At 32.7% G+C, this 15,731-nt stretch overlaps 1 protein-coding gene across 1 annotated transcript; it reads left to right on the top strand.

The window, feature by feature from the left end:
- Window positions 1–2,706: 2,706 nt before the first annotated feature.
- On the top strand, window positions 2,707–15,423 carry LOC149955608 (cytochrome P450 3A21-like). The gene is made up of 14 exons (XM_090165334.1): window positions 2,707–2,929; window positions 5,985–6,084; window positions 6,150–6,202; window positions 6,271–6,367; window positions 7,264–7,380; window positions 8,298–8,386; window positions 8,496–8,641; window positions 8,708–8,823; window positions 9,371–9,509; window positions 9,597–9,757; window positions 10,357–10,445; window positions 11,041–11,184; window positions 11,832–11,994; window positions 15,260–15,423. Exons 1-14 carry the CDS (start codon window positions 2,856–2,858, stop codon window positions 15,335–15,337), a joined length of 1,566 nt encoding a protein of 521 aa, XP_090021460.1. The 5' UTR covers window positions 2,707–2,855; the 3' UTR covers window positions 15,338–15,423.
- Window positions 15,424–15,731: the final 308 nt, after the last annotated feature.

The following is a 15,731-nucleotide window of genomic DNA, read 5'->3' as shown; positions in this document are numbered from 1 at the left end:
CCCTGAATACTCAACTGGAATACCCTTAGTCACCTCCGGAGCCAAATTATAGTGACGTATCGCAATAGAACTCGGCTGTTATTTATAAGCAGTTTAGTTCCTAAAATGGCGCGGTATGGTTAGGTTTCCTTTTTGCAGTATTTTATTTAATTAAATATATTAATGTATTTATTTAATAATATTATTAGAAAAGTTGTTATTATAATAAATTATAACATCATTTATTATTTAATAATAATAATATAGGAAACACAGATTCAGGTTTTCTTCCAAGTATCCACGAGGATTAGTTTTTCTGTGATATTTGTATGTTTCAATGTTTAAAAACCTCATAAGCACTCGATAGAATCGCTGTCAAAAGATCGGAGCTACATTCCTTCAATTTGTAATTTTATTCTAGAAATATTTATAACTTTAAACCTTATTTTTAAGAAACCGTCCGTGATAAGTCATTTCACGGTGATTCTGCTCTCATGAACTATCTTGCGCTATAGTGACATCATTTGCGAATCCGTTCTTATTGGCTTAAAAAAGTTAATCACTCGTAGGGCGCGAAAATAGGCTCCGCCCCACGTTCTCAGAGTATACCGTTGATACTGATAGAGTTGGATATTTATGGTTTAAATCAGGAATTCATACCTCTACTTGGAATGCTTATCGCGGCAGAGTAGCTAACTGTTTTTTTTTGACGTCACTATATTAACTTAACAAACAAAAACGTGAGTGTGAATATTTTATCACGCAGGCGGGTCCAAAGCCGTCAGAGTGATCTTACCATACGCGATACGCCAGGATAAGCATTCCAAATAGAAGTATGGATTTCTTGTAAAATATATTCATAAAAATACTAAAAACATGGACAATCCATGTGTTTCTTGTGTTCAAACTATGTACATTTAATAAGTATTTAACGCAGACAAATAATACAATACAGCGCGAAGCTAAGCGAGTTTTTAATCCGTATCGAGAGAGTGCGCTGTCGTCTTTTGAAACGTTACAGGCGAACTAATACCCGTTTCCCAAAACCTCTCTGGCACTTATTCAAACAGTTCTTAAGTATCCGTTTCAACGTCTAGCACAGTGAACCCTGCCTCTCAATCTTTAAATTGGCCTAATTCGAACGCGCAACATTCACGGCCCACTTCGGCTTAAATGATGAACGAGGGAGAGAAAACGGCTCCCGAAATAAACAAGTTGGCAAAAGACAAAATATAGTTTAGTTCAATATTCGTGCAATCGGAATCTTTTATTTTAAGTTAATTTATTATTAATTTGTTTATTTAAATTAAATAAAATAAAATTAAATTAAATGTTGTATTTAGTGTGCAAATCAACTGTACCGAAGTACCTACAGGGAGATGCACAGGCAGTGCCAATCAATGTAGCAATCATAAAAACAAAGGGTTACAGGAGTGAGATAATTAATGGTTACAATTTGCAAAATCAGGGTGTATAGTGCACAGATATAAATACAGCTATAAGAGATCAGATTTTCTATACACAGGAGGCAATATTCATTTTAGTTGGTTAATTTATTATTATTTTAGTTATTTAAGTTAATTTATTATTAATTTGTTTATTGAAGTTAATTTATTATTAATTTGTTTATTGAAGTTAATTTATTATTAATTTGTTTATTTAGATTAATTTATTATTAATTTGTTTATTTAGATTAATTTATTATTAATTTGTTTATTTATATTAATTTATTAATTATTTGTTTGTTTAAGTTAATTTATTATTAATTTGTTTATTTAGATTAATTTATTATTAATTTTTTATTTAGATTAATTTATTATTAATTTGTTTATTTATATTAATTTATTATTTTGTTTTAGATTAATTTATTATTAATTTGTTTATTTAGATTAATTGATTATTAATTTGTTTATTTAGATTAATTTATTATTTTGTTTTAGATTAATTTATTATTAATTTGTTTATTTAGATTAATTGATTATTAATTTGTTTATTTAGATTAATTTATTATTAATTTGTTTATTTAGATTAATTTATTATTAATATGTTTATTTAGATTAATTTATTATTAATTTGTTTATTTAGATTAATTTATTATTAATTTGTTTATTTATATTAATTTATTATTAATTTGTTTATTTAGATTAATTTATTATTAATTTGTTTATTTAGACTAATTTATTATTAATTAATGTATTAAGTTTAATTTATGTATGAAGTTTAATTTATGTATTCAGATTAATTTATGTATAAAGTTTAATTTATGTATTAAGATTAATTTATGTATACGTTTTAATTTCTGTATTAAGTTCAATTTATGTATTTAGTTTAATTTATTATAAATATATTTATTAAGATAATATAATATGAGGATATATTATGTAGTGTAATATAATGCAATGCAATTAATTTTTAATTAATACTTATTTTATTTCTAAATTTTAATTAATCTCAATCTTAAAATGGCAGTTGTCGATATTCAAAATCCATTCTATATTTGATCTTGGGGTCAACCAAAACGAAATTAATGAAAGTTGTCCCTGAATCGTGGTATATTTCTGGCGCCATCTATGAAGCGCCGCACTTAAAAGGTACGTGTTGTGTATGGCAAGGTCGTATAGTTTCAAAAGATTAGAAATTTATTTTCGAAGCTAGGCTTTCAAACCACATAAGCGCGATGTAGTTTTATTTTAGTCGGAACAAAGATATAAACATCAACCTTAAGATATAATTATTGGTTGAGACTTTTTAAACGACATTGAAAAAACTTGATATGACAGTGAACTCTGGATTTGTGCGCTGTACGTCAAATTTTATATTATTCTCAGCTCGATAACGAGTGACATAGTCGCGTTGTGCGCTTCTGGAATCTGACAATGTTGGCTATTTTGGTTTTCGAGGTGTTGGCCGCCTTGTTTCTAATCCTACTAGCTTCCTTTTTAGCATATTGGTAAGTGAACTTTTTTATTTTACACGTATACAATTTCACGCTGTCAAATTTGAAAAAACCGTTATTACAATTGTAATTATAATATAATTTCTACTTATCCAAATAATTCTGAGTCTGAGCTACTCGTTTTGGTATTTTAAAGAAATTATGAAACAAATCTTTATTTATTATTTATGAAAAGGCCCCTGTTATTCTATTAGATTCTTCGAAAATCGAGACTTAACTTTAGAGCGTGGTGCCATTTATTTATGGCAAAGGATGCTAAAATTAAAAATAACTGAATGATAACGTGGTCAGAGAGCCATTATAAATAATAGTCTTACATATATAATTTAGGTTAATTTCCGCTAAATAGAGTTGTCTAAATATAATACTATTTAGACAACTCTATTTAGTGGAAATTTACCTAAATTATATATGTAAGACTATTATTTATAATTGCTGTAAATTAGGTTATTGACCATGCAATTTACAAACGATCCAATCAACGCGAAAGGTACCGTTAAGTACCGCCTTTATGATTTCGACGCTAGCGACATCTATTGAAAAAATAGCTACAACACGTCGAGCCGCCACTTGCTTTAACTTTAAATTCGACTTCAAAATAATAGTTTAAAAGGTAATGTAACTGAACGCGTAATCAATGTGGTAAGTTATACCAGAAGTTAATAATGTATATTCATTCCGAGTGAAGAATCCATATAGGCCACTAAAATTAAACATGCATCTTCGCAGGCTCGAGGTACATTTCACTGATGAAAAATTGGTGAATAAGTAGATAAGTCCATAATGAAAAGGGATAATAAAGCTAAACCCTAAACAAATTTGAAGAAATTTAAAAACTTACTAATAGCTCGTACCGATAGGTCTTCGAGCGGATGAAAACGCGAAACTCGGACCAAATAGATCTTCGAGTGAATAATTAAATTAAATAAAATAAAATAAAATAGCCAGAAAATCCAACGGTAGACCGGTTTCGTCCTATTTGGGACTCGTCAGTACCGTGCGGGAAAACTGGCTTGCGACTATAACACCGAATAGAGAAACTAAGCCTAAATATTAAAAATTTCAAAACGAGTTGCATATAGCAACGGAAAGCCGAATAGGGGGAGAGTGGTGGAGATTATTCTATACGTAATGTTAAGTTAAAAGGAACCACCTATGGACTGCATTGTACAGGATGAAAAATTGGTGAATAAGTAGATAAGTCCATAATGAAAAGGGATAATAAAGCTAAACCCTAAACAAATTTGAAGAAATTTAAAAAGTTACTAATAGCTCACTGGATTAGAATTTGATCTCGGATGATGGTGCGAAATAATTTAAAACTCAATTCCTTCTTGCAAATGCAGTTATATTTTAGCTTTATATATTGAAAATATCTTAAACATTATTCATCCTGTCGTTTTATTTAATTTTTTTATATAATTTTTATTTTTATGCGAAACTTGTAACATGTAATATGTTTTTTGACAATAGCAAATTTATTTTAAGTATGACACTCGTGAAACCATATTTATGGTTTCCGCCATGTTATGAAAGGAATTTGATATTTTACAAAGAGTAAATAAATATTTATTCATTCAAATATTTTTACATCTGTCGATGAAAATTTTTTTAAATTTATTCTTCGTTGGTGTTATTAATTTATATAAAAACTATATTTTCCCGATCGAGTGATTTTTTTTAGAAAAAGCAAATAACATAATGTTATGAATACTTTTAACATTAGAGTTATATTATATGCTTATACTCATATTTACACTAATGCATCGGTGCTTTATAGTTAAATTTTAGTAAAAATGGTCTGGCAAGGTTTCAAGTGATTTACGATGTATGGTTTATCACCATAAAAATTTTAAATCAATACTAATTAGTAAACCATTTTCTTTCATCAAGTCTGCAGTTCGATATTGTTTGGTTCGATATAATTTTGGTCGATATCGTTTCAATAAATGCTGCTCTCGTGTTATTTCCTCCCCTACGCGTATGCGCGAGTCACTGAATAAAATAGTCACGTGTTTTTGTTCGTTTTATTTGTAAGGCTAAGGTTGATAGCGTGCGCGCATTTTTTTCTTTCAGGAGGTGCGTGTGTAATTGAACGAGCCCTTTAGCGCCCGCTTTAAAATATAACGCTTTTACAAGTATGTCCTGGATACTTCAATTAGGCTAATCGCTGAACAGGTTTTATTTAAGCGTCTATTGGGAATTACATTTATCGTAGTTGCGAAGATGACACCGTTTCCAAAACTTGTTTATTTAGTTTAAGTAAATTAATTCAGTTTTAGAAAAGGTTATTGTTGCTAAGACATTTCAAAAGTTAAATAGTAGATATAATTTAGACTTATGTACTTAATGAATTTCATTTATAACAAAGATATTTGAGATTACGTCAATAGAAAGATAAGATAATAGAGTATGTCTTCCCTCTTATGATTAAAACCATTCAGTGACATTTCTCCACTTAAAATTGTCTAGTCTATCACATACCTTTTCATCCACCATCCATCATCTATCAATAAATATATAACATAATTACTCATAAGTGTGGCAAAAGGAACGTCTACTCAATGAGACCTTGTTCACAGGATATGACGTCTTTGACGTCACTTTCCAATCGATGACGGCTTTTTCGTCATTAAAACCAGGTCTGGCGGGGAGGGAAGGAAGTGAAAGCCGGTTTTGCGCGTAGCTGATTCGTGATTTCTTTGGTGGCTGTGAAACAAGTTCTCATTGAAATTTTTAATACAGAGATGTTATATAAGGGCATACTTATGAGTAATTATGTTACATATGATAAAAGTATTCCTATCTATTACTATCCAGTTTACTGCGATGTGTAGTTATTTAGAACATTTATAATCAACTAATCAGTTAAAATTAAATCATTTAAATCAGATAAAGTATTCAAAGTCATCTGTAGATAATCGAAAAATTTGTAGGTATATTATTGATAATTTCGAGCTCTAAGCTCTAGTAAATAATAATAATTAAACTAATTAAAATAATACTTATTAAAAATATGAATACATTTTATTTAATAATTAATTCACAGGGTATATTTCAATAACAACCATTATTGGGTAGATAAAAATGTGCGATATGTGAACTCAATTCCCTTACTTGAAATATTCATCAATATCTTCAAAAGAAAGGTAAGACGGAACCCCTTGCTTGGAAACAGAAGAACGACCACCTTACTTAAAGACACTTTTTTCAGTCTCTTCATGGAATCGATCAAGAATTATACCAGAAAAACGGAAAAGTCTTTGGGTAAGTGCAATGTTCACACATGAAAATAGTTAAATTTATAAATAAATTTTAATATCGAAATCTGATAGAGCGTACGCTGGATTGGAACCGTTCTTATATGTTTCCGAGCCCGAATTACTGAAACTCGTTTTCGTCAAAGATTTCAATGTCTTTTCAAGCAGAAGGGTAAAGTTCAACTTATTTTTAATGCGCGAGTTTAAGTGTTAGCATGAATGTATTCCTATACAACCATGAATATAGAACGTACTTAGATCGCCTCGCTACGATGAAGCTGTCGTCTTCAAGGCAATCGCCATGAAGTAGTATTTCCGAGAACCAGGACTTGCAAGTTAATGTTTATATAGTGCTGGTTGAAATAATGGAAACTTTACAACTGTAAACAAAACGTCGGGTTTTTTCTAAGCCTTAATATGTTAATACACGATATCTGGTTAAAAGGAAACACTTGTTGAATATCGTACATGTTAAAAGTTTCCATTATTTCAACAACTATTTTATAAACGTAACTTGCAGTTCCTGGCTCTCGGAAATATTACTTCTTGGCGATTTCATTGAAGATGTTTTATTGAATCGTCTATTGAAGTGCCGTTCTTCCCGAACATCTGGTTTAGTTTCCGTTCTGAAATAGTGACAATGACGGTGGTTCGGCCACTGCTACCGACTTATGAAGTGTAGGGTTTACTCAGATTTATATTTATGTTTGTAAATTGTTCACGGTGTAAGTGTGTCAGAGCTTTTCTTACTGCTCTTCTCTGTCAATTTGATGGTGGTTAAATCAATTTTTAGTTTTTACCGCTAGGGAAATTGTTCATTGAATCTTAGGGTAAAAAACTACCTTAGTAAAAGATGATTCATTCAACAAAGACTATGTGTAAAAACTCCGAGCATATTTGGCGAAGTGTGAAATGGGGATTTGAAATTAAACCATTGTCTACCACAATTACTTCCCTCATTTTTAAGAATACTATTATTTATGAAATTACGCTTACCATCATCGCAGTTAATACGAGGTGTTAGGTCACTGCTTACGCAATAATTTAATGTGTTAATACCAAATTCAGGAATTCATATCTGGAATTCCAATGGTGGACAATATGGTTATATCCGTAACTGGCGACAAGTGGAAAAATATTCGCAACACCATCACACCGGCTTTCTCCTCTGGAAAACTTAAGAGCGTAAAGATTTTATTATTATAAATTATTGCGTTACAGTTGAAACAAATAGTTTTCGAGCGCGTTCAACGGGACTACTTGTTTTACTTGAAAATTATCCAGTCTCAGCCAACTAAAGCAACGTTCACACGAAAGCGGTACAAAACGGTTTGAATCGATTTAAAACGGCATGGTTCACACAACTCCATCGAAACGTTTTGAATCGATATTAAGGCCAAGTGTGAACGCGGCTTAAGGGTTTTCCAAACCGAAATCTGAACTGAATAAAATGTATTTATCATTGTAAATAGTTAAGAAATTAAGGTATTTAAAGTTCTGACTCTTTACCATTGTATACCTCCTGCTACGCTACTGTCTCTTTTCGTGTGTTATGCTGCTGTGTATATTGGAAAAACGGAAATTTACTCCCGCGGATTTGTCATTGCGACATAGTGCGAATCATTGAACCAACGTTATAAAATCTGGAATTACGGATAGAAGAAAGAGAATCCGTTACTACTTTGACCTGTCAAGACAGTTTTAAAAACCTCGCTCGGTTAGAAGTAAAGCCGCAAAAAACCTAGCCGTTTGCTTATAGGGACCATTGGCCAAATAATGATAGATACGAAAAACCGGTCCAATAGTGCTAACACCCGACCACTATTGCAACCTATTGGGAAAAACGTGCTTAGTTCGTAGGATCGCATTGCGTTTTGAATCGTGATCTGTCACGTGAAATAATGTCATAGCGGCCGTTTAAAGGCGGGGCTTAGTTACGACGTACGCCTACGACGCCACGAACAAGCACCCAATTGTGAGAGGGAAGACGGAGGGCGTGGTTTTTCTTCCGTAAATCACGAGGCAAACATGGCGGTGTCTGCGTGTTCTCTGTTAATCTAAATACATTCTCGGTAATTAGTAATTGGAAGAGTTTGTTCTAGATGATTCCAGTTATTTCTGACTGTGCCTCGATTTCAACGAACAATTTTGTCAAATATGCCGAAGACGGAAAAGTGGTCAACGGTAAAAAGTAAAAATATAATTAATTTTCTTTTAAAAGAGTTTCGTTTGTCCTTACAATCAAACTGCAAAATTTTTCAAAGTTATCATTATTTAAGACCAAATTGAAATATTAACAGATTATACGGCAACTTTACGTTGGACGTCATTGCGAACATTGCATTTGGAACTAGACTGGATTCTCACAATGATCCAAATAACAAATTCGTCGCCCACGCCAGCAAATTCTTCGGAGCTGAAGTGAACCTCAGGTTAATTGTGGCATGTTCGTAATTATGATATTAATTAATAACAATTAATCGAGTGACAATAACTGCCTCGGTTTTTTCAGTTTTATTTCCAAAATTGGCAAATATTTTGGGTGTATCGTTTTTTCCTTTGGACTCGGTACAGTTCTTTAAAGACACCACCAATTCCATAATAAACAGACGGCAGGAGAATAAAGAAGTAAGATTTACTAGATAGTCATTACGTAGACAGTTTATTTAACTCAAAAAATATTACGGCACCAAGCGCATTCTCAAAATTTGGGTTATGACGCTGTTGGGGTTACTAGTTAAGTAGTTAGCACTTTCACCTCGCAGCAAAAAGAGCCAGGTTTGATCCCCACTTGCGGCACTTGGTAAATACTCAGAGCACCTCCTTCTGTTTGCAAGTTGTCCCCCCACTAGCTAAAGGGTTTTCACACCGAGTTCTTCGGTTCTACTTTCCTTAAAACTCGTTAGGGTTAACGGTAATAGCTAGTATAGGGAGCTGTAGGCTCGCGTAGCATGAAGTGCTTTCCACCTCGTACGCATTGTAACCCGGCCAGACCATCTGAGTGTGTTTTGGGTAATAGCCTAGCTGATTATTATTCCTAAGCAGTTCTATATTCTAAAATTTTCATTTGCGTTTATTAAATTTTATAATGACTAGTTCAGCAACAAAAAATTAGCTTACAAAATGTATGGTTTAAAACTTTGAATTTAAAAAAAAATTCTACGTGTAAATCAAGGTGAGACCCGATTTTCTTCAAATGATGATAGACAGTCAAAATGTAGATGAACGAAGTAACGAAAAAGCTGCGGATCATTCCATTCAAGAGGAAGGTGCCAAGACGAGTATAGAAAAAGTTGACCAAATTAAACGAAAACGTAAGCTATACATTGAGATTTGGGTTAACCTACCTTCTCATCGATTCCTTCGTGTCATTTTCTTATCTGGCATCTTCAACTCAACAGCCCTAACAAAGGAGGAAGCCCTGTCACAGTGCATCTTGTTCTTCGTCGCGGGGTACGACAGCACTGCCACGACCCTCACAATGGTGTCTTATTACTTGGCACTGAACCCCGACGTCCAAGAGAAGGTTCTCGAAGAAGTTGATCGTATTTGGGAAAAGAGAGTAAATGCTCCTTTGTGTAATTTTATTATATCATGAAATACCACGCTCTATACTTCTTTAAGCCAAATATTCTTGCCCACCACCCAAACATGGCTGGCAGACAACAGCAAAAAGAGAAGCCTGTTGCTTGTCCGATCTTGGTTGCACAAACTCTATGTTTGAATTGGAAAGGCGTTTTATGGAATTTGCTATTATCAACTTTCTAAATTGTTTATGGAAACAGATAAAATCAAATTTTTAAATATTTTTATACCTGCATTTAAATTACATTAATAGCCCTTTAATTAAAATATTAAGGGTAAATTGTTGTTTGCAACCCAATAACGGATGTTTTTAAAACAGTTTGTTGCTTAGAAAACGCAATCCCGCAAAGCGTTTTCATTCAATGAGGTTTATTTCAACATTCAAAAGAAGATATTTGACAATTAATAAAATGTTCTGCTTAATCAGTTAATTAAATTCAGACATAAGACTATTTTTAAAGAATTAAGATAACACCAGTATTTAAAAGTTTACTAATAAGTTAGTAAAAAATTAAGAATAATAATTTTTTCTTTAAATCTTTCTATTTAGATTTTAAAACTGGTTCGTTTCTTTAGGAGACACTTGACTCCGAAGCAATATTTGAGGCCAAATACATTGAAGCGGCCATTGATGAGACCTTACGATTATGTCCACCTGCAATGAGGTAAAATATAGCTGTCCAACATTTCAGACTTTTGGAAACTAAAAATAATCTAGGAAATCTACGGTACAACCTGGAATAAATAAGCTGACAAATGAATATTTGAATGACCTAAGAAAAATCCCAGATATTCCAGTAATCAGATTGATGCTTCCGCCGTTTTTGACTAAATATTCCAAATATGACCTTTATTATTTTTGACTTTTTATCTGTTTACTCTACAATGCTTTTAAGGGGACGTCAATAGAAAATTATCTAATCTACATTTAATTTATTGTAAACAAACTGAGAAAATATTAAAAAAATTCCAATTTTTATAGTTAAAATAATTTAAATATTTTTACCATTACAATTTTACAGTCACCTTTGGCACGGATGTTAGACGCGGGTTTAATTCTTTGGGAATTTTAACATTTCAAATTGTTAAGTCAAGATTTCATAAACCACTAATATTATCATATTTTAAATTTTAATAAAATCAACTTTGGTATTTTTAATGTGCAACTTGAAATCGGAAACAGCATACCACCTACGTCATATCATATTATTCATGAACTTGTTGGTCACGCCTGTTAATAAATAATAATTTTTTGAATAGAATTGAGAGACAGGCCCACAGAGATTACATACTTGGAGACACTGGCATCCCAATTAAGAAGGGAATGGTTGTGCTGATTCCAGTCTACGCCATGCACCACGATTCTGAAAATTTCTCCGAACCTGAAAGGTTCCGCCCAGAGAGGTACGTTCACGATCAGTCTCAACATCTGTTCTGAGTAGAATTGGTATATTGAATATTATATTAATAAGATAGGAAATAATTATGAAATTGATCTACCTACTGATAACTTCTTGATAACATACCTTAGTCAATCGCAATTCGCACGGTCTAAACTATAGATATTGGATCTTGAGAAACTAGTGAAATTATAATGATTCTCCGGCCCTCTAATAACCGTGTTCTAGACATGAGTCATATTAAAACACGCCCTACTGCACCGACAGCGTGTCTAGCACGAGGCTTTTTTGTCAGTGATAAATTGTCGGCACTCGAAATAGAATTAATAGAGACACTAATAGTCTAATACCACCTAGCGGGTGTGCAGTAACACGTATATATATATATATATATATATATATATATATATTTATTGTACCTAGGGACAAGCAGTCCGTCGGAAAGCAGTAGACGATACTCATGTCAATAAAGTATTTCTTTGTTTTAACCTTTGTTTAATCACTTAAACTTTATTTAGATTTTTTGTGGGTTATCAGAGATTATTTTGCAAATCAAAAAATGTATATTCCCTGATTATCTAGTATTTATATTTAATAGGCAGTGAAAAAAATGCACGGATGTTATAGGAAAGTAAAAAATATGTTTTACAGGTTCATTCCGAAGGACAACAATGAAGTAAAGCCGTACACCTATCTACCATTCGGGGCTGGTCCACGTAATTGTGTCGCCATGAGGCTCGCAATTATGGAAGTCAAAATCTGTTTGCTGCATGTTCTTAGATCAGTCAAGTTTAGTCCTTGTCCGGAAACAAAGGTTAAGAGATTGATAATAAGCGAATACTATGAGTTAACTGTGTCAGTTTGCGAAGTAATTGGAACTGGGAAGGATGTATATTTCAACACTGTGTCATTTATCACGATGAACCACGCACTAAATTGACTTTTTACTATCTAAATCTGGGTAAAATCGTAACAAATAACCAATAATAATATTATCTAAAAGAAAAACGAGATGTCGCTATTGTCTAAAGTACCCCTCGCGTTGATGGGCTCGTTTTTAAATTTTACAATAACTTTCATTATAGTAATTTTTAACAACGTATTTATATGGGATATTTATTTTAAAATAAAGTCCACTTAGTAGAGTATAATTTGTATAATTTGTCTAATTATAATACAGGCGCGTAGGAACGTTTTGGATTAAGGGTGGTACAGTTTGTGTGTTTAAATTGACGCCCCCTTTTTAATACAATTTCGCGCCTTTTTCGAGGGGTACATTGTACCCATGTACCCCCCTGTTCCTACGTCACTGTTATAATACTCTACAATGGTTTCGCTACTTTGAATTTTAGCTTCCTGTGCCATGAATAGATGGCACCGCAACCTCCAGTAAAATCCTTTTTTCTAAAAATCGGATAGATTCATTGCCATCACTAATAACAAGGGCATTATCATAACACAGATTGTAATGATAGAACCCACAGTTGCTTTAAAATATTGTACTGCTTGTTTTGCTACCGTACGGTTATATCATCCGGTTAAAATAAATTAGAAACTATAGCACTAAAAAAAAATTGAAAACATACATCGATAACATTTTCCTCATTGAACTACAGAAGCTATAATCTTATAAGATTTTTAGAATATCCTGATACCCTAGACAAATCCAAACAGTTTAAACATGGAATCGGGTCAAAAACAATATCCTTTTAAATACCACCAAAACTTCAATCTCAGTGTATAGAAAGGTGTTGGTCCATTTGATCGAAAAATATGTGATCGACAATCGATCATTATACGTTGCAATTGATCGAAATTCCATTTGATCGAATCCCATTTGTCATTTGTTTCATAAGATCGAACCTTCAAATGATCGAATACTATTTGATAGAATTCAAAAGTATTTATAGTACCAGTTGGTATGTTTTTATTTTACCGAATGTCAATATGAAGTGCAGAAGGACTAATGATGGAATAATTCATTGCTTAAGTGCAGAAGGAATTATGATGGAATAATTCATTGCTTAAGTGCAGAAGGAATTATGATGGAATAATTCATTGCTTTAACTGTATTAAGCCACAAAGATGAAGAGCTTTTTACTTTATACACTATATGATGGAATTTTTTTATAACATCGACGATAACGGCCCGTTGTTTTTGATATATATAAATAGGGTCAGGGTAGGTTAGGTTAGGTTAGGTTGATGTACGCGCGTATGCACCGTTGTATACGAGGGGTCTGACCACGTTCACGGCCCTTCTATTGCTAAAAATTAGGTACAGAGTTCGTTTTTTTAATAGGTCTTTCTATTAATTATGTCCGTGAAAATATTTTGTTTTCTACGTCACTGCGCTCAGGTTTTTTTCTGTATATTATTTTTCTTTAGTACAGTTTAAAGAAATAATTATTATGCATAGAGTCTACTGTATCTCATTCTGAAAAGATGTTGCCTTTTCGATTTACTCCCAAAAACTAGTAGTTTTACCCTACAGTAGCTTTCGATCAAATGCCATTCGATCAAATGCAATTAGATCAAATGGAAATTCGATCAAATGGGACCCGTTCGATCATTTGGGAATCGATCAAATAGACTCAAACCTATAGAAAGCTATTATACACATATCTAACCATCCATTCTGTCCAAAAATATATAGAGCCCGGTGTTCAGACCAAATTTCTCTATAAAAAGTAATGAACTTAATCAAAGCCATCGCGAAAGATAGGCAATATGATGTAAATCTAATTACTCAATCACTTCCAAAGTGAAAAGCAGTGGCCTAATATACTGCAACACAAATATCCTATATGAGATGACTCATATCTTAAGTAACTGTATTATTAAACAAGTATTCCAGCCCTGCAATAACTTTTGGAACGCATTAGGTCCTAAAAAGAGAAGCTGCCAATTACGGAAAACTATGGGATATTCAAAATACCGTGTACATGCACCGATGTATTCTAAGGTTTAACTAATAGAAATTTTCATTTCCACTTAAATGAACATAAAAACGACGTTAAAAATAACAAAGTTTACTCTTCCGGTGTTGCAGCAAAAGCAAAAACAATACGAATCATAAAATTATGTTTGAAAAAAATAAATCATTTGTAATGTTAAGAGAATATCAATAAATTGTAGATAAATAAAACAATGCACTCTTCGAATGAGACGATTACCCTAGTTCTTATTTTGCTAATTTTTTTGACACCTATTCAACAGAGATATTAAAAAATGGAATACGCTCTCACATGACTCAGAGTACGCCTATTGATGTTACCGAATGGTAATAAAACTAGTAGTCCAATGTTTTAAATAAATATGTTCACGTTTTGTACCCAATAGTGTTTTTTTTTAATAATTTTTAGTTTTTTTTTTAATACGTAGTGTTAGATGAGGGGTAGCTCACTACAATGATTATTAGGACACCCTCGTATGATTAAATTATGATTAGATTACATTAAAATTAAATCTGTAGCTTTGGTTGCACAAAGATTGAAAATTATTAAAGCAACTCACCGATTATCCACATAATAAGCAATGAGAGCTCGGCCTGGCTGTGTCGAAAGAGCACTGATGGCACCGTACCGAAATCGATTTTTTATTGGCTGTTTTCAGGCTCTATGATAGCTAGGAGCAACAAACAAAGCACCCCACACAAGGAGAAAGCAACCCGTCAAAAGTCGTGTATTTTCTTGTGTACAATTTCCATTGGTTAGACGTTTTAGCGCCTGCTGCCGTGGGAAGAGGAAAATTCGCAAATTTTCTACCCCCTTTCCGTAAAACGTTCAGCGTAAAGGCTCGTCCAATGAAATTTGTACACAACACTGCCTTAGCGTGTTGAAAGGCTAGCTGCGTTCTCCTCGCGTTTGTTGCTCCTAGATGACAGCAACTACGTACAAAGGCAATCATTCATGGATGTGTATAAATAAGTTCACGTTTAAAATTAATTGCCCTAATACTTTGCCTTTGATATTAAACTCGGTAAATTCGGTAGTTAAGGTTTATTATACCTCACTAGTATTTATCGATTGAGATATTTCTTTTGTTAATTTATCATTTACAAGCGTGCCCATTTTCAGATCCCCATGGAATTCCTCAACACAGCAGCCTTGATGCAACCAAAAGACGTCATATTAAAAGTCACACTTAGATCTTAGCATGATCATAATATTAGATAATGATGTATTCAAAAATCTACATTGTGATGTACATACCAAGTTGATACAATTGAAATAAATGCTTTTCTGATCGAAACAGGTCGTTGTTTCCTATTAAATTTTCCTTATTTTTGGGAAATAAAGTCTTAAGCGTCAGCAAATTAAAGGGCAACGCAAGTGAGCTGGCATTTGTGTGCCTATGTATGCAAAGTGCGAAATTTACGGTAAACTCTGCGTGGTTTCGCCAGTACCGAGTAGGGGTGGAGGGGGTTAAAAAGCACGCAGCTTTTTCTTTTTTTGCCACAGAGCTTGCGTTGCCCTTTAAAATATTTTACACTGGTAATAAGCTTAACCTTCAAAATCAACTTGTCTACCCTCTCAATATCTGACCCTT

This window comes from Leiobunum rupestre, chromosome 2 (genome assembly GCF_980474605.1).
Source record: "Leiobunum rupestre chromosome 2, qqLeiRupe1.1.hap1, whole genome shotgun sequence".
NCBI lineage: Eukaryota > Metazoa > Arthropoda > Arachnida > Opiliones > Sclerosomatidae > Leiobunum > Leiobunum rupestre.
Note: the sequence above shows the minus strand (reverse complement) of the source record. Positions and strands in the feature narration are given on the sequence as shown.